We start from the raw sequence: 23,681 nt of genomic DNA on the forward strand, positions 1-23,681 counted from the left end.
GATACCATAAGGAAATAATAATTTGAACACCAACATCATAAAACTCGCTGTACATGGGAAACCAGATTTATTATTGACATTTTAGTATACATTTTTTTACACAATGCAGTTAACAGCTCTTCTTATAACTTTATAGTGAATGTCTAGGTTAGTTGTGCAGAAACTGAGTTAAGTGCTGCAGAGCATATGGGATGGCAGAGAGGAGAGAGCCAGGCGTGCTTTTAAATTGTCATGAGTCAATCCACGGAACAGAGACTGAGATGTTTGCTTTCTGGGAAGGGGTAGGGGGAAAGATACCTCTATAGGTACAGATTTGTATAGATTTCAATTGTACCACAACCCTAAATTTGTGCTTCTGTCACACACACCTCTCCTGTCCTTAAAGAATGACTTTAGAAATCCTTGTTCAAACCAGTCCTGCATTCATTCATTTCCTTACTATTATATTTCACCTTTCTTCGATCATGGAGCCCAAGGTATTATCCAGGCGTTTTTCAAAAGGCCTCCCATCCTGTTTCATCTTCCACTGACCAGATGTAAACCTGTCCTTTCCATGTATCAGAGGGGTGGAGAACTCCTCTGTGGTCCTCCAGATGTTGCTGGACTGCAACTCCCATCAGCCCAAGGCAGCAGGACCAATGGCCAGGGATTGTGGGAACTGCAGCAGCAGCAGCAGCAGCAGCACCCCCCCCCCCAACACACACACCACACACACCTCTGGTGCATCAGCACCTTTGCTAATAATGCATTGGGGGCAACTCTTTTAGAGGTAAAAATTTAGCCTAATTTGAAAAGCAAGTGCCCTCCAATCATTTAAGGAATCAAAGCAGTCCCCACCCCCACCCCAAAAAGCTTTAGAAATCTCACACCGTTCTCAAAATCAAGTTTCAAGCAACCTTATCAGCAGGTATTAGCATATACCTGAATTACCACCAGTCTCACTCAATAACTGTTTTCTTTGTTTAAAAAAAAATTAAAGACTCAGCAGAGCATTCTTCAGGAAGCCACATTTTCACTCACAAACATTTCATTATCCTCCTGGAATCAGTGGTCCCGAGTCATCAAGAGAGATTTATGGCAGGCTTACTCAACCTGGGGCCCTCCAGTTGTTGTTGTTGGACTTCAACTCCCATCAGTACCAGCCAGCATGGCCAAAGGTCATGGGATATTTATTCCAAACATCTGGGCACCAGGCTGGGGAAGGCAGATCTACATGCACTCTTATTTGCATTTGCCCCATAATGCACACCCTGCCTGTGGCATCAGCAGGAAGCCCCCTTTCAATACTAATGGGCATCTATAGGACTAGCTGAGCATAACTGGGGCTGGATTGGGAGTCAGCAAGTACAGCTGTTCTCCAATAATAAATGGTTTGGGAATGCGGTAAAATCCCAAGCCTGCAGACTCGAGTTGTGCAAATTAGTCATATTTACATATATTTATTTTTACATAGCTTCACAGTCTTCAATGGTGCAGGTTTTTAAAAACAAATTGGAATGTTTTGGTAAAGCTTGGCAAAGAAGGAGTCCCAAAGGGGGAAAGACATTCCTGACATTTCTCCAGATTCCATGTGGGCTAGAAACCCTGTTTTTTATTTTTTTAAAAAATTAAAATCATCAGCACAGTGATGTGTAGTCAAACCCTTCTTGCCTGCTGAGGTCATAATCACTGAAAATCCATGGAATCAATCTGAAATATGAGGGGAGGTTGTTGTTTTTAAGAAGATCGCTTTCTAGTTCTCATGCCTACAGAGATAAAATTCAGAAGTGGTGGGTGATGCCTGGTGCTATCTCAGAAGACAGAGATAGTAGGCCTCCGAGGGGACAGAGGTGAGGACTACAATGGTGTTCCTATACTAGCCAGGTAGACTGCAAAATCAGTCAAAATGTGGCATTAAATTAGATTAACTCAGGTGCAGAATTAGGGCACGTTTCTCAAGCATCCAGACCAGCTGCCCCCAACTTGATGCTCTGGGGCTGATAGGAATTGTAGTCCAAAATAGCTGGAGACCATCGGATTGGTAAAAGCTGGTGTGGACAAAGAGTATCTAATGTGGTGCTCTCCAGATGTTGTGGACCAGAATTCCCATAAGCCCCAGCCAACACAACCAATGGTGAGAGATGATGGGAGATGGAGTCCAGCAACACCTAGAGAGCACTACTTTGGCTACTCCTGGGGCAGACTATGAGTACAAGGCTGTCCATCATGGACACCGATACTCCACCTTGCATTTCTCTCAAAACTGCCTGTAACGAAACTGTATACAAAGTTATTCTTGAAAACCAATCACATAACAAAAGAATGGTACCATTTACCAAGCCAGCTTTGCTACACGGCAGCCATTTCCCCAAATCTAAGGCACCTTATTCAGCTCAGTTATTTGCAAAACATACACAAAGCCCCCAGAGTATACTTATATCAAAGGGCACTTGGTCATCTTGCAGGGTATTGTAGAATCAGGAGTGTAAGAGTTGGAAGGGGCCCAAAAGGATCATCTCCTTCAACCCCCTGCCATGCAGGAATCACACCTGAATAATCCCTGAAGACAAAGTGTCCCCCCCCCCTTCTTAAATACTTGTTGTACATTTGTGCCCTAATTAAAAGGGTGGCAATTGCTTAGTCATACATACCTCTTTTTATGAAAGAGAAACTGCATCCCACCCAGCTTCCTTTTTAATACTGGGTGTGAAAGGTTGTGATGTCTCACTAAAGAAGGCTAGAAGAAAAAACTCTTCCTACCTGCCTCCCCTTACCAGATTAACAGTGTTATAAAATCATTAGCTAGCTTCCCCCCCTTTTTTTTTTACTTCTCCCTCACTTAGTAGAATCAGGAGAAGAGTTTGGATAACAATTTCTGAGTTGCTGCTGCAATGTGATCACTTTCAAGCAGTCTTTGCCAACTGTGTGCCCTCCAGATATTCAAACTACAACTCCCATCAGCCCCAAACCATGGGTGTGCCTGCTGAGGCTGATGGGAGCTGTGGTTCAAAACAGCTAGAGGGCACCAGATTAGCAAAGGGGTCTCCTCAAGAACAGAAGAGCCTAGTGTAGAGGTTCCACAGGAGTGTGTGCTTTACTTTTATGTTTACACACAGTTCACATACATCACTCATTGAGAAGGATCAAATTCAGTTAGTAAGTAGGAGCAATACCCCAGAATTATCCACTTTCACTCTGGCCTGGATTCAAGACGTTTCAGTGCCTACCACAAAAAACATACCAAACAGTATACTCCCTCCCATGAATTAACACAGGGAGGGATGAGAACTTCCCTGGAAACTTCCCAGTGACCTGGGCCCCTTGGGTCAATCCGTCTCCCAACTCTTGTCCTCTTATAACAACATCAAGATCTATCATGGGCAGGCATGTCCAAAGTCTGTTTCAGGAGCCTAATCCGGCCCTCCGGTCGGTTTAATCCGGCCCCTGTGGCAGTTCATTTCCTAGGGTAAAATCCTAAAAAACCTCAACAACTTCAATCCTAAAAAAAGGTTGACAGCTTTGGCCGGCCCTCACGGACCTTCACTTCTTCAAATCTGGTCCTCTTTGAAAAATATTTGGGCCCCGAGAGTCATATGGTCCAACCCCCTGCAGTGCAAGAACCACAGCTAAAGAATCCCTCAAAGATGGCAATCCAACCTCTACCATGCCTCCTTGCCTTTAATAACAATTCTTCTTTCTATTTGGAGGGTGGGGGAAGTAACGTAGAGGGCCTAACGCTGGTAATGAGCAGGTCAGGTGGTCAGTAGATGTGGATGTGTTGCTGTCTCAAAAAAGACACATTCTGTGCTTCTGAGCTATTCTTTGGAAAGAACATTGCAGAAGCTAAAACACATTCAGAGCTTGTTAAATTCAACATTACGCGTCATGGTTAAAGCATGAGATCTGACTTTGACTGTAGGGGGGGGGGTGCCTCAGGTCCAGTGACCAAATGCGGCCCTTCGGGCCTCTCCATCTGGCCCTCAGGATGCTTCCTAGGCCACTCCCCCTTCTCAAACCAAGTGCTGCTTGGTGCTTTCATCAAGTCCTTTTCCCTGGCTGGGAAATGTTCTTGGACTGTAATGAAACCTTTTGGATTCCATGGATGGAGAAGGGGGAGGGTTGGTGTAGAACCTCAGACCTTTGCAGGTCAGGGGGAAAGCCTTGTGAGCTCCACCACCTTTGCTTCTGGTTTCTCCTGCCACTGGTATGCTGCCCCCAGAAGATCACCCACAAGGGAATGTGGCCCTCGGCCTGAAAATGGCTTTGGGGACCACTCTGTCCATCATCTCCCACCCCGGGCACTGCCTGTGGAAAGGGTTAGTAGTCATATGTTAAAGGCGTAACAATCCACTAGTGTCTTTCCTTAGCACAGCTGATACGTGCAGATACCATATTGCTGCTAAACTGAAAGGAAGGTTGGTTAATGGTGCAGCCATTGAAACATCAGCAATGTTGAAATGGGGTGCATGTTTTCAAAAGGCCTGGAAGTGGAAATAGTTGTGCGGTTGGAGGTTAAATGAATTTGCACATAAAGGGGGTGCTTCTGCTTAAATCTCGAGACGCCCGTCCATTTGCCAGCAGGACACCGTCTCCCAGAGGAACTGCTCCCAGGAATGTTAGTATTTCATGGATACAATTGTCTTCCTGTGCTGCTCCCGAGTCTCACTAAAAAGTGTTATTTCCAGCTTCTGGCTACAGCCAATTCAGATTAGTGTTCCTTATAAATGTCAGGATTTAGAAAGAGGGGGGGGGGTGCTTGCTGCTTCCCGCCCTTTCTTTTTTGCTTCTATCCTACCCTGGCCCGAGGGGGTTGGCAAGGGAAGGCATGCATTTCTGCACCTGAGTGCACCAAATAGTTGTGGTCTTTTGCCACGTTTGGTAAGGAAAGCACGGTTGTTCTGAAAAGTGGTGAAAGGAAGGGGCTTTTTGGAAAGCGCAGTTGTTCTGAAAAGTGGTAACAAGGCAGAAACAATTTGCAAAGAAAAGGGGGCTTGCTGTGCCTGAGGCTTAAAGGGTCAGGGTGTTTCAAGCACTAACTATGAACAGATGGAGGGGCGGAAAAACATCCCCTCCTTTAAAAAATAAAAAGTCCAAGTTTAAAGCCACAGAGAAAACTTGCACAATCACAAAATGGTCAGGCAACCACGTTTATGAGGATGCCAACATGGAAACCCAGCAGTCTCTGCCAACCTGATGCTCCCTCCTGCCTGAAACCAAGGGCTGCTGCAAGGAGTAGGCATTATCTAGAACATCTGGAGGGCACCAGGTTGGCAACAGCTCCTGTTAACCCATCACAGTGCAGACCGCAGCATCCAGTTAAGTGGAAAGGCTCTGGTTATCAAGTTCTGGTTGTGACATTTTTTTAAAAAAAATGACATTGCTACAAGAAGAGGCAGAAGAAGCTCAAACAATTAATGATATAAAAATGATCCTATAAATAATACATTCTAAATATTGCAGGTTAAGCGATTCAAAAAGGAAAGGGAAATTGCCACTTGCTTTTCCTGCTTGTTACTGTGGCAGTTTCACAGTTGCCTGTTTTGTGTGTTTGAGCCCTGCAGTTTCAATCTCTCTCTCTCTCTGACCACTTTTGTACAATAAAAGAGGCTGGGGGCAGGGGGCGAGGAGGAAATGTGCTTTGTACAAAGCAACACAAACCTATGGTAAAAAGCAGAGCCTGGCACGCCTTGGAGCAGTGCCCGTTGGAGGCACAGCGCGGCCGTCGCCATCCCCGTGCTCATTTGCAAATGTCTCCAGGCCGGGGTGGGGGGAGCCGCAACAGGAGTCAAGAGGAGCTCCTCGGCTGGCTCAGAAGTTGCTGAAGATCTCCCGCTTCTTGTTCCAGTCCATCTGGGGGGCCCTTTTGTTCACCCGCTTGGCCCGCACTTTCTCTTTGGCCTCCGCTGCCGTGGGACTCAGGTTCAAGCCGCTCTCCTCAAACGGATCCTTCTTCCCAGGCTCTCCCACCTAGCGGGATTTTTTTTAAAAGAAGAAGAAGAAAAGAATGGGATTCAAAAGAGGGGAAAGGACTGGTGGGATAGAGGGGTATGGTGGGCCTCCTGTGCTGCATTTATTGCGGGGGCGGGTTTCCCCCTCTTCAACCTGTCATCTCTTTTCAAACTCATTTTGCAGGGTTTGGAGAGGCTACGAGAACCTAGCAGAAAAGCCCTGCAGATGGAGCTGACAGGAGGCAGCAAAAAAACTAAAGAGTCATTGCAGGATGCAGACTGGGTCTCTTGGAGCCTTTTGCTTCTGCGACAGGCCAAAACTCAGCTTCTGCTCTTAGGAGAAGAAGCAGCAACTGAGAAGAACTGTAACTCGGGGGCAGAGTATCTGCTTTGCATGCAGAAGGTCCCAGGTTCAATCCCCAGCACCATCTCCAGGTAGGGTTAGGAAAGTCTGAAACCCTAGAGAGCCGTAGCCAATCAGTGCAGACAATACTGGGCTAGATGGACCAATGGATGTAGCTGAGTGGCAGGACCTCTGCTCTGCATGTAGAAGGCCTCAGGTTCAATCCCTGGTCTCTTTTCCAGGCAGGGTTGGGAGACCCTGCAAGTCTGTGTGAACAATGCTAGGCTAGACAGACCAATGGCCTGACTCAATATAAGGCAGCTTTCTATGTTCCTAATTCTGATGCCGAAGAGCTGTGCTTACTCTTCATAGCACCCAAGTTCTTGGAGCATCAGCAAGTACCAACCCATCTGTCCCTATGTCAACCCACCACAGACCCAACTCTGCAGCCCAAACGTCATCATGCATCAGCAGCAGAGTGCAGGAGGGATGGGCCTCCAGCTTAATAGAAGGGCATGTGCTTTGTATGCAGAGAAGGTCTCATGTGCTATGCCTGGCCTGACAAAGGGATGTCACCTGCTTTACAGCGGAGGTTAAACAAACCAGCAGTCAGCAACTGGACACCTTCGGGCAGGATCCGGCCTCCAACTGCCAACCCAGGGAGCAAGGGGATGTGGATGAGCAGCATTAGAAAGCAATGGGATGTGGTACCCAAATCTGCTTGGGAGTGGTGATTGGTCATTGTCCCCAGTGTTTGAAATTTCCTGGGCGCCAGGTGCATTTTGCTCCTGGTGCGGGTCCAACTGCGACTATGTGGAGATTTCTGGGCGACTGACCCCTCCATCGAGCCAGCTGACTCATGCGCAGCAAAAGATACATGTCTTGTGCTCCTGCACTGCCGAGCAAATCATGGACCCCTTGCTGAGCTTCTTAGTCCTCCGTCATCATATCAAGGAAAGGAATTGCAGCTCTAAAGTACATATACATCTGACTGTGCTGCAGCCGTTCCACAGGCCACGCAAATGGAACTCACAGACCACAGTTTAAAAACTTCTGCCATAGTCCCTAGTTAATTCCATTATTTCCACTGCTTATGTTTCTCCTCCTTGCCTCCTGGGACAAGTGAATTGTTGTAAGAGCAAGCTACAATCAAGCAATGTAGTTGAGATAATAGAATCACAGAATTGTAGTGCTGGAAGGAACCCCAAGGGTCATCCAGTCCAACCCCCTGGCGAATAGACATAAGTTTAAGGTGCCACTTGGCGCCTAGCTTATATACAGTGGTACCTCTACTTACGAATAACTCTACTTAAAAATGTTTCTACTTACGAATGGAGCTCCGTTCGCCATCTTGGATACGGTTTGGATAGGATTTTTTCTACTTACGAATTTTTAGATAGGGTTGCTTCGACTTACAAATTTTTTCTCCCAATGCATTCCTATGGGATTCAACTTACAATTTTTTTCTACTTACGAATGTGCGTTCGGAACACATTAAATTCGTCAGTAGAGGTACCACTGTATCTGAGTTTCTAACACTGCCCCCACTCCCCAATCAGAGTGGACCTCTGGGACAATTAAGTGCCACTTTGGGTTCTCCTTCTATGTCCATTCAAAACCACAAGCCCATGGCAGGATCGGGACCCAAGGCGATAAAACCAAGAAAGGCCCTCGGCGGAACCAAGCCGATGAAGCCTGTAATAAAGCAGGACATCAGCCAGCACTGGCAAAAGCTGGATGAAACTAGTGAATAATTCCTCTCCCTCACCACCAACCCGGCATGGAAAGAATGCAGAGTTTTTGGACTGCAGTGAACAATGAGGCCAGTTGCTCCTCTGAAGGAACAGGGATCGGATCCCCCGTAACTCAAGCCTCTCTGTGGTCTTCACAAAACTCTCCTCTAATCAAGGCCTGCATATTTCTCTCTTAAAGAAACAGGGCTGCAGTGGTGGCAAAGCGTGAGGAAATAAATAAGCTGCATTGCATTCAAGTACTTCCCTTCGCATTTGAATGTAATTAAGCTTTTTTCTTTTTTAAGTATAGGGGTTTGGAAGCGGGAATCTGCTGGCTTTTTTTTTTTTTGCCAGAAATAGTTCATATTCCCTCTACATATTCCTTCTGGCTTCTATTGTTCTCTACCTTCTTTCATCCTGAGGGGTCCCCGGAAGGAGAAATAAGAGAAGACAGTTTTGACTCTGGCCACCTCTGTGGTGGAACATGGCAGATGTTTAACAGCTGACAAAAAAAGACATAAAAAACTTGCTTGTTTGGAAGGAGGGAGCAGGGAAAATAAATTTTGGAGTGGAAAGCCTTACACAGCAGCAGCAGCAGCAACAACAACAACGACATTTCCTAACCACGTTGTTATAATTATTCTATTTTTTTTTATGTCATGCCCATTGCCATGAGGTCCCAGGGCAGCTTATAAGAATATAAAAAGAAGGACTTAAGAAGAGCTCTGCTGGATCAGGCTAATAGCTACTGTGGCTAGTAGCCACTGATAGCCTTAAAAAGGTAAAGGACCCCTGACCATTAGGTCCAGTCGTGACCGACTCTGAGGTTGCATGCTCATCTTGCATTATTGGCCGAGGGAGCCGGCGTATAGCTTCCAGGTCATGTGGCCAGCATGACAAAGCCACTTCTGGCGAACCAGAGCAGCACATGGAAATGTCGTTTACCTTCCCGCTGTAGCGGTTCCTATTTATCTACTTGCATTTTGACGTGCTTTCGAACTGCTAGGTTGGCAGGAGCTGGGACCAAGCAACGGGAGCTCACCCCGAAACAGGGATTCAAACCGCCAACCTTCTGATCAGCAAGCCCTAGGCTCAGTGGTTTAACCACAGTGCCACCTGGGCCCCCACCAATTTGTCCAACCCACTTTTGAAGCAAGGTTGGTGGCCGTCGCTGCCTCTTGTGGGAGTGAGTTCCATAGTTTAACTACATACTGCGTGAAGAAGGACTTTTATCTGTCCTGATTCTTTCAACATTCAGCTTCATTGGATGGCTATAGGTTCTAGTGCTATGAGAGAGGAAGAGCAGCTTTTCTCTATCCAATTTCTCCATGCCACACAAAATTTTTATAAATCTCCATCACGTCATCCCTTGCTCGCCTTTTCTCTAGACTTAACGGTAAAACAATATTAGAATCAGTTAAAATAATCTGCTGCCACTAAAAAGGGTGGGTCCTAAAAAAAATATACATCTCAGGTGTCAAGAGGCTGTACTATGAAGGCGCCAGGTGCACCTCTGTGGGGCGGGTATTCCACAGTTTTGGGGCTGCCATGTGGAATGCCCTCCCCCAGTCCCCTACCACGCCAAACATCTGAGGGTGGCAGAACTACCGAGAAGGGCACCACTCACTGATCCTAAAACCACATGAAGGGTGACAAGTTTGGGGAAAGTTGTGCAGGAAGCAGGAGGTAGTCGGTTGCAGAAACGCCCCTGGGATTTGCAAGAGGTAGAAGCCCAGAAAGCAGGGAAATGTCCCAGTCCGGATGAGCAGAAGACAAAAGCCTGTTCCATATTAGAAGCAGGAGAAAAGAGAAGACGGGTGGATGCCACAGAGACACTGAGAAGGAGGGAGAGGCAGAACTTGGCAGAGGCAGGAGGAGGAGGAGGAAGGGGCAGGATCCAGAGGGGGACCCCTGGAAGGATGAAGTTCCAGGGGATTTCCTTGGCAATGCAAGGGTGGCGGGAAAAGAAAGAATATATATGAGGTTTCCTGTGCAGTGTTTGGGCAGGGCAAGAAATGGGATCACTTTGTTTACCTCAGACTCCTTCTCAGGACTTTGGCAATCGCTGTGGGACGAGGACATGGATCCCCCATTCAGCTGTCGGGAATGGAAAGAGGGTTTGTGTTTATTACAAGAGAAGTGGAATTGGACTCCTACGAGGGGTTAAGAACACGATCTGGACAGCTGTAGGACAGTGCCTTGAGGTTTTGTGCCAGCATGGTGAGCGTGGTGATGCCACCACTTGGGGAAACATGGGCCATAAAGAAGAACAGGAAGGTGGGTCACCCCGCACAATCTCCATTGCAATTTTTCCCCTGGATGGCTCACAATAAAATTCCCAGGCAGAGAACAAGTCACGGAAGTTTTTAGGAAAAGGCAGCATATTGTGTTGGGTCAGTTTGATAAGGATTTCTCATTATAGGCTGTGGCCCTTCGATCTCATGTGATCCATCTCATTTCCTAGCACTGCGGGAAGACAGATCTAAGTAAGTTGAGCCAAAGGTTGCTGAAGCCACAGAAACCTGGGGAGAGTGAAGGAAGATGGCCAGGGATCTCGTTGATCCGAAATGGACATGTCCTATGTGTCACATCTTAAATTTGTGACTCATGGTGAATATCTGGCAGAAAACTAGAATTCCCCAGCCTTGTGCCCTGCAGGTGTGTTGGACTACAACTCCCATCAGCCCCAGCCACCATGGGCCAAGGAAACAGACACCATACTGGCTGGGGCTGATGGGAGTTGTAGTCCAACACACCTGCACGGCATCAGGCTGAAGAAAGCTGCACTCATCTCTGCTGTACATTCTGAACAGATAACAGTGTAGGGGTGAAAGCTGATTCAGTCTGAATTTCAAGGCAAACCAAACTGGAACTCAAAACACAGTCGTCTTTCAAAATTTGCAGTCCTCCCAATTTTGCTGTGCAGTTCTCCAGGCAAGGAATGTGTACAAAAATGCATATACTAGGGTAAGGTATGCATCAAAATGCTTCTTATTCCTGGAAACTGCTTTGCGAAAGGATGTGTATATTGGGCAAAACTGCATACAATAATGTGTATATCGGGAGGGGGGGTGCACTAAAATGCGGATATTTTCATGAGGACTTTCTTGGGGGGGGTGCCCAATGATATGGAGAACTGAACTTAGGAATGGAAAAGTAAGAAACCAAGACAGACAGAAACAGACAGATTCACCCATCCTTACCCATCACTCACCTGCGTTTGTGCTGACCCATTGGTCATGGGCTGAGGAAGTCCCCCTGAAGGCAAAGGAGAAAGAACCCCAGCTGAATACAGTCAAGTGGAAACTCAACAAACATCCTGATAACATGCCAAAAAACAAAAGACCCACAGAACTATCCCTGTGTCAAACATTACTGTCTTGGTTTCAGAGATGCAAAGTTCTACTAACACAGACACCTTGTGCATACCAAAAAAAGGGGGGGCTCCCCATGCAGCCCCACCAAACATCTGCAGGTGAGGGTTTTCCTATGTCCTTCTGAGGGCCAAACCAGCTGTGACTTTGATTGCATGAATGTTGCACTTCGGAGCTCCCGCCTATTCACATCAGGCGGGCAGATCACTGTATTCTTTCTGGCACCTGCTTAAAACATTTTTGTTTAGGCACAGTGCTTTGCAGGCACCATAGCTCAGCTGACTGCCAGGTCTTGCAAAGCCCTGTGCCTTTGCAAGTGCCAGGGACCATGGCAACGCTTGTCAAGGCAACTCCACCTTTAGCAGAGAGTTGCATTTTTGCCATATGACATCAGGTATAGAGGCACCCATAAGGTGGAGGTTCCCCACCACGGGGGGCATCCTTATAAAGTCCCTTTAATTCCCCCCACAAAATTAAGTGAAGGAAGGCAACTTCATAATCTTCCTGCAGAAAATGGAGCATTTTCCTAATGTATTGACAGGAAAATATAAAACTATGCACACTCTTAAGGATGTTGTAGATACATTAACTCTGTTTAGACACATAGTATTGCATTTGCTATGCCTATTATCCTTTTTTGTGCATATGCATTGCTAACATTTCCTTTCCTTTCTTATTGTTATTACGTTTTCACCGACTTGTATCTTGACCGGTAATAAAATACCCTATCAGGTATTCTTTCAGATATATTTCCGGAATATCTTCAGGTATAAATGTTATTTTATCAGGTGAGATGTTTGGAACTGGCACTTTTACAGGTGCTGCATAATACCCATTCAACATCTGGAAGAAACCTTTTCGTGCGGCAGCTTCTATACTTTGGAACTCCCTGCTTATTGATATCAGGCAGGCACCTTCACTGTACTCTTTTCAGCGCCCACTAAAAACATTTTTGTTTAGACAAGCCTACCCATATAGTGTATTGTTATTTTAACTTTTTGAAAGTCTTAAATTATTGTTGTTAATATTCTCATTGATAATGTTATTGTTTTATCTCCCTTGTAAAACCAATTTGAATGTTAGGAGATATTTATCTCTCTATATGTATATATATAGAGAGAAATCTAGATAAATACTGCATGCAGGTCCTGCTTAAGAATAGGATGCTGGACTAGATGGGCCACTGGCCAGATTCAGCAATGCTACTTTTATGCTCTTGGGCAGGCATCCCCAAACTTCAGCCCTCCAGATGTTTTGGACTACAATTCCCATCTTCCCTGACCACTGGTCCTGTTAGCTATGGATCATGGGAGTTGTAGGCCAAAACATCTGGAGGGCCGCAGTTTGGGGATGCCTGCTCTTGGGTAAATTAGGACCAAAGTCACCACATGAGCTCTGACGATGAGTAGGAATTCCACTGTGGTCCAATGCTCTACCTGCTGTGTGGGCTCTTCCTGTCCCAGATTTAGCCCATAAAGTTATTCTACAACATCAGGAGCAAATGGAGGAATCAGACCATCTGTAACAGTCAACATGCAGCAGCGATTTCATAAACAGAAATCCCTACTGATATCCTGTGTAAGTGGGCTCTAATGGCCTTGTCAGGCCTGCAAGACTTCCCCCTCTTTCTCTCCTTTGCCTGTAACTCAGCAGCAGCTGATTTAGCCCTCCTCCTCCTCCTCCTCCTCCTCCTCCTCCTCCTCCTCCTCCTCCTCCTCCTCCTCCTCAGCTATCGCTTGAAAACAGGCCTCAGCACTCCAAGAGACAACCCAAAACCCTTCATGCTTTCTGAGACGGGGTGGTCATGCATCTCCTCAAGAGGAGAACAGGGGCTTTATTATCCACTATGCCAAGAAAGAAAAAGAGTTTCTCCCTGACCCTATCTCTTATTTTGCTCCTGCTCTCATTTCTCTACATCCACCGCCGCCGCCCCCCCCTCCAGTTCTGAATTGTTCCAAGTCGTTCTTTTGGATTCCTCTCTCCACTGAAGGCCAGGAAAAGACAATCCAGCACTGGAGGCAGAACTCAGCTTAGTTAGATAAGAAACAGCTGTGTTAAATGCACACAGAGCTCTCTATTCAACCCAGCCAAGGAAGGAGGATTGGGGGTTGCAAGGAGAGCGGGGATATGGATGCTTGGTGGAACCCAGTGGTCTCTCTCTCTCCCCCCCCCCCAAAACTCTGGCTAAGCAGCAGCTTACAAAACTCTAAAAACTGTAAGGCCAGTAGAGGGGGTATCCACTGCTAGTTTGTTTGTTTTTAAACGGCTGTTTTGCAAAATGTTGCTCTCTACTTGGATCCAAGCCAGTGGCTAGTGCATCGTTTGTGAAAGTGTCTGGAGCTGAAACCTGGCAGAGGTTTTCTCCCCTTCATCCCCAGTGCATGGAACCTGGATGCAGTTTCTGTGATGAAGGGGGAAACTCTGCACATGCCCAGAGCAACTCTCTTCCTTGGCAAGATAGGAGGAAGGTTCAGAGTGATTGCAGAAACTTCAAGCACAGAGAGATGATTCCTAGATGTTTCACTGTTAACGGGTACTGCAGACAAGGAACGTGCTTTTTGACGCTAACTAAAGAGCAGGCTTTCCAAACTGGGTGCCCTCCAGATGTTTCAGACTGCAACTCCCATCAGGCCCAGCCACTTTACACAGCCATGGCTTCCCCAGAAGAATTCTGAGAAAAACTGATTGTTTTGTATCTCACCACATTATACTTCCAGTCATTTGACCCTATCTATATCTATATATATATGTGGGGGGGTCGGCTTTTCCCCTGCTACTGAGTACATAATAAAGAGGTACTACTCTACTGAAAATAGGGATGCGGGTGGCGCATACCACAGAGCCTAGGGCTTGCCGATCAGGAGGTCGGAGGTTCGAATCCACGCCACGGGGTGAGCTCCCGTTGCTCGGTCCCTGCTCCTGCCCACCTAGCACGTCAAAGTGCAAGTAGATAAATAGGTATTGCTCCGGCGGGAAGGTAAACGGTGTTTCCGTGCACTGCTCTGGTTCGCCAGAAGCGGCTTTGTCATGCTGTCCACATCACCTGGAAGCTGTACGCCGGCTCCCTCGGCCAGTAAAGCGAGATGAGCGCCGCAACCCCAGAGTCGTCCACGGCTGGACCTAATGGTCAGGGGTCCCTTTACCTTTACCTTTACTCTACTGAAAAAGTGTCGTTTATTTTCATTCCCTTTGCTGTATTTTTTATCGGTTAGGTTCTCTGCTAATGCTTGCTCTGGGAGGGGAACAGAGGTCTCCTAACAAATTTCAGCACGCATAACAAACTACAGTTCCCGAGGGGGTGAGTTGTGGCTGTTTAAAGTGGTATTATTGTGCTTTAAACGTATAGTGCGGATGGGGCCTATACAGAGACATCTATCTCCCTTGCATAATCCCTCTCCCTCTGCTAAAGCTGGTTCTAGTGAGGAGAAATGCTTTACCTCCGATGTGCTCCTCTGCAGGGGTGATGCCCAGTTTCTTGAAATACTCGTCTGTTTCGGGGTCCACAACTAGCAATGTGGCTTCATGCTCCTTGGACTTGATATGTGACACTACCTCGGAATGCTTCAGGCCCTCGACATTGATCCCGTTGACCTGAGGGAGAGAAAACCAGAGAAGTAGGGGGAGAGGATGGATTGATGGATTGCCACAATGCATTTCACACGGGGCTGCCTTGGGAGACAGTTTGGAGATCTTTAGGGTATCTGGTTGGCCCCTGTGAGAGCAGGATGCTGGACTGGATGGCACCTCCCTCGGCCTGATCCAGCTGGCCTCTTCTTTTGTTTTAATCTAGCATTAGATTTTGTAGCAAACTGCTTCCCCCTCCCCCTCGCCCGGCAATAGATAGATATAAAAAGCTAAAAGGTTTGTCCCTTTTAGAACAAAGGAACAAACAGCAGCCAGAGGGGAATGGTTCTGCTATGATCTGCTATTTTAAACCAAGACAAAGGGGGAATTCACTCCACACAGCAGCTCTCACGGCTTTGACAAACAATCACTGCCCTTTTGTTGCTAGCATAGGATAATGGAGCAAAGGGGATCATTTTGTTCATGCCCAGGCGCCAATTCTCACCGGACAATGGAAGGCAATTAATCAGTTCATCATGTGGTGTGTTGCTGCTTTCTGCTTTGCCTGTTTTCTTTTTATTATTATTAATATTATTTTGGGGATTTGGAGGGGAAATTTCAGCAACCTAGTCACATGGGCAAGGTAGCAATGTGCTTAGCCAAGTGCTTATCCTGGAGGGAAAGCAGAGGTGAGGCTCTGATCCAGAATATGCTCCCCCATCTGGATTGCACCTCCCCCCCCCAAATACCCCTGACCTGGCTGCTCTTAGCCCCCCCCGAAGGTGCTGAGTTCACCTATCAAACCAAAGCTGCGGTTAAGTTGTTGCTTGGTTTTTTAAAGTAATTTCTCTACTGCACCATCACCAGCATTTCGGGGGGGGGCAGTCCATAAAAATAAACCATACAGAGAGAATAAAACAATTAAAAGGTAATCATAAAACCAACCACTATTTTAAAATATCTGCTGGAACAAGCCAGTTTTTGTCATGCACCTGAAGTTCAGCAAGGCTGGGGCCTGTCTAACCTCAGGTGGGAGGGAGTTCCACAGGCTTGGTCCTGGTAGTTACAAATGATGGACCTGAGCTATAGGTGACCACTGACAGAGACTCCCCAAAAGAGCTCAGTGATTGGGCAAGGATCTAAGGCAGTGATGGGGGAACCTATGACACGCATGTCAGATGTGACAGGCAGAGCCCTCACTGCTGGCATGCGCCCCATCGGCCCATTCACGCTGTTGTTGTTATTTTTCCCCCATTTGTTCTCCCGCTCCTCCTACAGCTTGTCTCCGCTACAGCTTGTCTCCGCTGTTAAAATCCAGATCCTTTTTTGTTTTTGTTGTTGCTGGTAGCCAGAGATTGGTTTTTTAACCCGTTCTGTGCTGGGGTTTTTTGGCGCTTTGGCAGACTATGTCGGTGCTGCGTGTTAGTTCCAGCAAAGGTATTATTCGTCATTTATTTCTGTTCTCTTCCCCCCCCCCCCAAAAAAGCGCAGCAGCTTTGGGGCATCCCCCCCCAAAAAAGCAAAACAACTTTTGCACCCCCAAAAAACACCTCCAAAACTTTGTTCAGCGGCTCCCCCCAAAAAGCTCAACAACTCTGGGCACTTTGTGATAAATAAGGGGTTTTTGGTTTGGTTTGGTTAAATAATTAGTTTTTGGTTTATTAAATACAGTTATATTTTACAATTATACATTTTTGTTATTTAAACTATAAATATCGTGAAATTATGTTTCTTTTTCTCGAAGTGACACACCACCCGAGTTATGCCCGGTTTTTTGACGAATTTTGACACACCAAGCTCAAAAGGTTGCCCATCTAAGGGGTCAGGCGAGCCTGAAGATACCCTGGACCACAGTTGCTAAACTCACTGCATATGACCTTTGCCCAGTCACTGTCTGTCAGCCTAGCTTACCCCACAAGGTTGTTGTGAGGATAAAATGGAGTGAGGCGAGGGAAGCCCCATGTACACCACCTTCAGCTCCTCAGAAGAAAAGGCAAGATTTAAATGTAGTTAAGTAAGTAGGTATGTAAAAAAAATAAGCTTGGAGTCCCCCAGCGAAGCAGACAGCACTCTGGTGCGGGAATACAAAACCCTCGGCTCGTCTGAGGGCCTCCATTTCCTAGCAACCGCCCAAATGGCTTCTCTTGCCAGAGGCAGGCCCTGACCGCTCTTCCACTTCAGGCTCAGCTGCCTGCCTCAAGTAGCCAACAGGAAGGTGACGCTGGAGGGGAGCCAGAAGCCAAGGAGAGCCCTTCAAAGCCTCCCAAGGGCTTCTGGCCAGGACACTGTCTCCATTTGAACACTTGTTGCCACCTGCACAGATGCTTGTTGCCACCCCTGGCAGGTGCTTCAAAGCTGGAGGCAGAGGTGCAAAGGGAAGAAAAAATGGGGCAAGAAAAATGTGGAGCAGAGGCCAAACAGTTCCTCCCCCCACCTCACAAGAGCAGGCACCGCAGCCCAAACAGAGGAGCTGCTGAGCATCAAACATTTATGGGAGCCCCTAAGAGCTGGGCGCCCGCCCTAGATCGGGTTTCCAAATTCCACAGGTTCACCTCCTCCCCTCTTTGTGCACTTCAGGAAATGTGCCAGGGGGTTGCTAAATTAATAATCAGCCACCTATCCGTGACATATTGAGTGCTGGAAGCAAAATCTGTCTTCGTGAACACACCTGCCTCCTAGGTGGCCTCTCCTACCTCCCTCTCACCACCACCCTCCCTCTCACGTGCACGCACACAGACGCACACGCATGTGCTGCTGCACTGCAGGCATTAAAGATTCAGGGGAGAGAGAGAGTTCTGTCGCTGCGTAACAGGTGTGTTCCTGCAGAGAGGGCAAGCAGAGGCAACCGCAGAGATGAGCAATTGTTCTGCCCCCCCCCTGAAACATGGGGGTTCAGGGTTTCCAAACTCCCCCCCAAAAAAAAATTAACCCTGCCTGAGCATCTCAGATGTTGGAAGCAGCTGCTCACTGATGCGAGAATGCTGCAAGAGTCGCCTTGCAAAACAAACTGACTGAAAACAGACGGCATTCAAACACCAACATGCAGGTCTGACAGTGTCATAGTGTGGGCTCTGCATAAAAAGGTGAGTGAACAATTCCAGGGCAATAGGATACTGTCGAAATGTTCAGGTGGAGCCTGAGCATTAGAGCTTCTGCTCCTAGGTCCTCCTCCCTTCAAGCTGTCATCCATTACCTCAACGAGTTTGTCCTGCGGTCGGAGTCCTGCCTTGGATGCTGGTGAATCTGGGTCTACTGACCGAATGAACTGCCCAGGCCTGGCTTTCTCACTGTGGAGGTTGAACCCGTAGCCAGTGGGGCCTTTCTTGAGATGGCAAAGTCGCGGGCAGAGGTCCTTGGGTTGCCTGTTCAAATCCTGGATTTGGGAAGAAAAAGAGCCCATTGTTGTGTGGGATTGTTTCTTTCTCTTTCTTTATAAAAATAAAAAGTGTCACACAATAAGAAAAAAATGCACTAAGGAAACAGCCCTGAACAGGAGACACCCACCCATCTCCACAAGCCCAAACAGGGGCAGATTAAAAATAGACTCAATTAGAGGAAGTGCATTTGTTAAAAACCAATTGTCCAATGCCTCCTGACAGAATAAATTTAATACGCTTGCTAAGTGACAAAAGGATAAGTTTAGACCCACCCGTTCAGTGCCCTCTCCCACTTCAAAGCACGCCTGACCAACCAGATCTTAAATGAAACACCCTAAATAGGATTATCTGAGAGGGTAAATGCTGTCAAAAAAAACGGGGTGAGCTGCCTATCATTAGCTAAATATGTGGAAATTGAAAAAACAACATGTGTTCCTATCCATTATGACTGTGGAGACTCCATCCTTTTGCCTTCAATTAAGAACAGAAGAAGAGCCTTGCTGGATCAAACCAATGGCCCTTCCAGTCCAGCATCCTGTTCTCACAGTGGCCAACAAGATGCCCCAGTGGGAAACCCACACACAGGATTTAAGCACAACAGCACTCTGCCCAATGGTGGTCTCCAGCAAATAGCATTCCTTCACCAAGCCTTTTCCTTGCTGAAAATTTCCAAATTACTTGAATCTGAAAGTTGGAAGAGCAGAATAAATGGTGCAAAACTAAGATGCCATGGTGCAATTCACATAACCCACTCCAATTGCCGAAGTAAACTTCTTTTCCTGCAAAATAGTCTCTGGTTTACAGCAGCAGCTCCCAAGGAGCTCTTGAAAATTGCTACGGGTCAATAGGCTTAATGTCATACAATTGCCTGTTGTCGCAATTGCAACACACCATTCTAGATGCTGCATAGTTTTGGTATCACAATTTTAATTCCCGCAATTCAAACTGCATTGCAATCCATTTCTGATTGCTAATCCTCCCTTGGCCTCTTTCAAGTCACTTCCTCCCGCCTGCCACTTCCAGTCTGTCCAGGAGCATCTGCTGCCACAGTCCATCACAGCTGCGGGTTCTGATCTTCACAGGCATGCTGTGGACCACCCCTGAATTAAGCTCATGGACCATTGGTGGTCCTCGGAGCACAGTCTAGAAACCCCCCTGGTTTACAGCACACTGGCAAGGCACAATTTAGAATGTACCATTTTTCACAATCCAAAACATTAGTATATTTGAATGCAACAGACACACTTTATTTTCAAAATCAAAACATTAACACCTCCTGTGGGTTCCAACAACCGGTTTTCAGAAGTACCGGCACTGACTGTGGAGGCAAGAACAAATCCATCGTAGGCAATAGCTACTGATAGCCTTTTCCTCTCGTCTAGTCCTCTTCTAAAGCCTTCCATGTTGGCAGCCATCATTGCCCCCTGTGGGAGTGAGTTCCACAGTGTAACTATGCACTGCATAAAGAAGTACTTTCCAACATTCAGCTGCATTAGATGTCCACAAGTTCTAGTGTCGTGAGAGACTTCTATCATGTCATCTCTTACTTGCATTTTATGTAAACTAAGAAGTCCCAAACACTGCAAGCGTTCCTCACAGGGCAGTCACTTCATCTCCTTGATCCAATGATAACTTTACTCAGAGCAGACCCATTGTTAACTTGGGAAACATGATTAACTTAGGTTCATTATTTTCAGTGAGTCTACGCCAAGAAGAACTTGGCTTGAGACAACCCCTATGCAAATAAGTTCAAGTGCTTGGTGAGTCCTAGAAATCTCTGGCTTTTCACACGTCAGTGTTTTTTCTCTTCCAAAAGGTTGTGGGTTTCCTGTGAGCGAACCACAGGTACCACAAGAACACCACAGGGCCACAAACAAGTGAGGTGACATATCTGGAGAGAAGCAGTTGTGGCTAGGGGGGACCGTTCCCATGTCAACACGTCTTTCCTGTACTACCTATCTGAGTAGTATTGAGCTGAGTTCAGCACTGGGGCAATTGCATCTTGGGGACCCCTGCCTTAGCATTTCACCCTTTTAAAAGGGTGCAAGATTATATCAGCTATTTTTTTTCTTTCTTTTACAGGAAATAGTGCCACAAGGTGGAATAAGCACAAGGCCAGAGGCAGACAGTGGAAGCTCAAGCGGGTTATCTGGGACCCAAACAAGGCACCCAGCAGTCACCAGAGCAGAGGCTTTAATGCTGTCAGCATAGGCTATCTTTCCCCAACCTTGTGCCTTCAGAATTTTGGTCTGTAAGCCAATGACTTACAAACCATGGTTTGTTGTTAGAAAACAAACCATTGCTGCACCACTGGGAAGGGTTTGCACATAAAACTAAATCATGGTTTTTCACAAACATGTGTATTCTAGAAGAAATTCTAACTAAACCACTGGTGAATTTTCACAACCACTTAAAAAATAATAATAATTTGCAACCTGATGTGGAAACGTGGTGAACTGAAGATTGGGGGTGGGTGGGTGAGAAAATGGGAGAAAAACAGAAACTGAAAGATTTGCCCATCGCTTGTGTGAGTAACATGTCCTGAGATGAGGGCAGATCAAATGCTGGGATCCCCTTTCCTTCTTTCTTTTGCCCTGCCAGGCATGCCAGCAAATTAGCAGGCTGGTGACCTCCTGCAAATTATGTTCCCTTTGCTACCTTAATCACATTTGAGATGCCTCTCCAGATTTACAAAGACAAAACGCCTGAAAATGAAAGCCTGCCAAGTTTCTTGGCACAGACGCCCTTGTCCCCCGAAATGAGAGCTGAGTGATGACACACAGGCGATAATTCCATTTGTGAGATAGCAAGAGAGGGCCTGCACCCGCCCCCAATCTGCACCAGGTGGCCTGCAGAGAACAGCAGCGCAGACACAGCAAGAGAGGCTGTGTGGAGCAATGGGAAGAACCTCTCGATTCTGGCCAGGATTCAGATCTTCTGCTTAGCTGCTAATGACAATGTCTCACTGGTAGAGCATTTGCTTTGCATACAGAAGGTGCCAGGTTCAGTCCCCGACACCTTCAGGTAACCCTGGGAAAGACCCCCTGTGCAAGACCCTGCAGAGCTCGTGCCAGTCAGTGCAGTCACTACTGAGCTAGAAGGGCCAACAGTTTGACTTGATAAAAGGTAGCTTCCTGTTATTTTAGGTGGGAAACCATAACTCAGCAATATACCACTGCAACTGCTGCTATTATTATTATTATTATTATTATTATTATTATTATTATTACCCACCCATCACCAGCAGATACCAGGGCTGTTATGTATTAGTGTATATAGTTTTCCCTCAGTTCCTCAGGTCCTTGACAGTTGTTTTAGGAGGGAACTTTAGGAGGGAACTTTGAATTATGTTTGATACATTGTTTGAGCCAGCCTCTCAGGGCCGGCCCTACGGCCAGGCTGGGTGGCGCAGGGCACCACGGCGCCGGCCCCCCAGGAGGGCGCCGTGAGCTGCGCCCACCGCACTGGGAAACGGGGCGGGAGGGCGCCAGACAGATCCGGCGCACCACGGCGCCAGGGGCGCTTAAGACGGCCCTGCAGCCTCTATAAAAGCAGACCAGCTCGGCAATGCAGTTCAGTTCTGTTCCAGCTTCCGAATAAAGAGCTGCTTTGGAGAGATTGCTGTGTCGTCTGCTATGCTAACCACAACTTAACAAGGGCAGATTACAACAATTTAAAATTCAGGATTAAAAATAGTTATATTGCATTTTCAGGAATAGGATGGGGCCTAAAAACGCACTTCTCAGATGTCAAAGGCCAGAGTAAAGAGGCATGTCTTCAACATTTGCCAAAATCCATATAGTGAAGAAGCTGGGTATGCGTCTGTGGGGAGAGTATTCCAAAATTCAGGGACTGCTACAAAAAAAGACCCTCTCCTGGGCTGCCCCCATGCATTTGGGCACCTTTCCGTGCACTGCTCTGGTTCGCCAGAAGCGGCTTAGTCATGCTGGCCACATGACCCAGAAGCTGTCTGCGGAACGCCGGCTCCCTCAGCCAGTAAAGAAAGATGAGCGCTGCAACCCCAGAGTCGTTCGTGCTGGACCTAATGGTCGGGGGTACCTTTACCTTTAAGATACCATAACCAAATTTTGCATGATGGTTCCTGAGATGAATGTCTCCTGTCTATCTTTGCATACAACTAGATGCCATTCGAAGTAAGATTGCAGACTGTACTTTTCAAAACTGATTTTTTGGTTTCTTAGAATTCCTGAGCAACACCAGGTACGAGGCTGCTAGCAATAAATAAAGTGTTCTCTCTTTTCCCTCCTCCTCTCCAGCACATTTGCCAGAGAAAAGAGTTACCACCTGATGACAACTCCCCAAGGTTTGGCAGCAAATTATCTCAGAAGAAAAAAAATGGTGTGTAAACAATCCAATTACAAAGAATAGTTTCCAAATGACTGTCTGCACAGGAGGAGAAAGGAGCAGATTTTCTATTTACCTGCCTTTCTCTTTACAAAGATAGGTCTCTCGATAGATGCTAATGCAAATAACATTTTTCAAAATACCCCTCGGAGGCTTGGATGTTGTAGAGCAGAGGCGGTAACTTGAGGTTACTAATGGGCTACAGCCCCCATCAGCCAGCATGGCCAGTGGTCAAGGATGATGGGAACTGTACGTCAGCAACATCAGAGGGTCCACGGGTTAGCGCCCCCAAACAATTTAGGGCTCCCAGGTTCCTTAAATGGCTCCCGTTCTTTATTAAGACAGATGAGTAGAAGGGTGAATTTTTGCCCATGAAGATTCTCCCTCCATGGTGCTACAATGAGGAGAAAAGCTGTCAAGCTATTAAGAGCAGCAGGAGAGACCATGCTTGGGATTCTTTCCTGCCGCAAGCTACAAGTGAGAGTTGTTCAGTTACAGGAATTTCCTTCTATGGGGCTCCCTGCTTGGACCCAGCTAGCAAAAGGAGAGAGAGAAATGAGCCCTAAAAATGGTGTCAGATGTGTAAAAACAACAATAAAGATACCAAACATCCAACCAGCTCAACAAAGAAATACGGTAGGAGGTTTCAGTTCAAAAAGGCATTGGGTTTCGTCTTGGAACCAACCTGCAGGAATTCAAGAGGCAATTTAATGTTTTCCCCCCTACTAAGTGGAGGCCCACAAGGAAGCTTTTACTACAAGTTACAAAAGCAGTCTGTATTATTTATTCTTTTTATTTATCAGTGCTATTTTTCAAGAAAAATAGAATACCTCCCTTGTTCTCTTATAAAATCAATGACGCCCACCTGAGAGGTGCTGGAACTGAGTTCCAGCTGGAAAAAAAGCCCTGACTATTACTATTATTATTTTGATTTGTTTTTAAATGTATCTGAACCCGATCATTAAAGACTTTACTATTTCTATCCCTTGGAGGAAAGT

The 23,681-nt window shown here is 46.7% G+C and overlaps 1 protein-coding gene across 2 annotated transcripts in view; it reads right to left on the reverse strand.

Moving 5' to 3' along the window:
- Nucleotides 1–50: 50 nt before the first annotated feature.
- The window catches only part of NHERF2 (NHERF family PDZ scaffold protein 2), a 62,602-nt gene continuing 38,971 nt past the window's right edge, over nucleotides 51–23,681 (reverse strand). Inside the window, exons 3-7 of one of the 2 annotated variants that reach the window (XM_060282560.2) lie at nucleotides 18,135–18,314; nucleotides 14,815–14,968; nucleotides 11,218–11,261; nucleotides 10,038–10,100; nucleotides 51–5,946 (exon numbers count right to left, since the gene is read on the reverse strand). In XM_060282560.2, coding sequence (XP_060138543.2) covers nucleotides 5,788–5,946; nucleotides 10,038–10,100; nucleotides 11,218–11,261; nucleotides 14,815–14,968; nucleotides 18,135–18,314 — 600 coding nt within the window. In that variant the 3' untranslated portion in view covers nucleotides 51–5,787. The remainder of the gene's footprint in view (nucleotides 5,947–10,037; nucleotides 10,101–11,217; nucleotides 11,262–14,814; nucleotides 14,969–18,134; nucleotides 18,315–23,681) is intronic. The other variant, XM_060282561.2, reaches the window with a different exon arrangement.

The sequence above is a fragment of the Zootoca vivipara genome, chromosome 13 (assembly GCF_965207765.1).
Source record: "Zootoca vivipara chromosome 13, rZooViv2.hap1.1, whole genome shotgun sequence".
Lineage (NCBI taxonomy): Eukaryota > Metazoa > Chordata > Lepidosauria > Squamata > Lacertidae > Zootoca > Zootoca vivipara.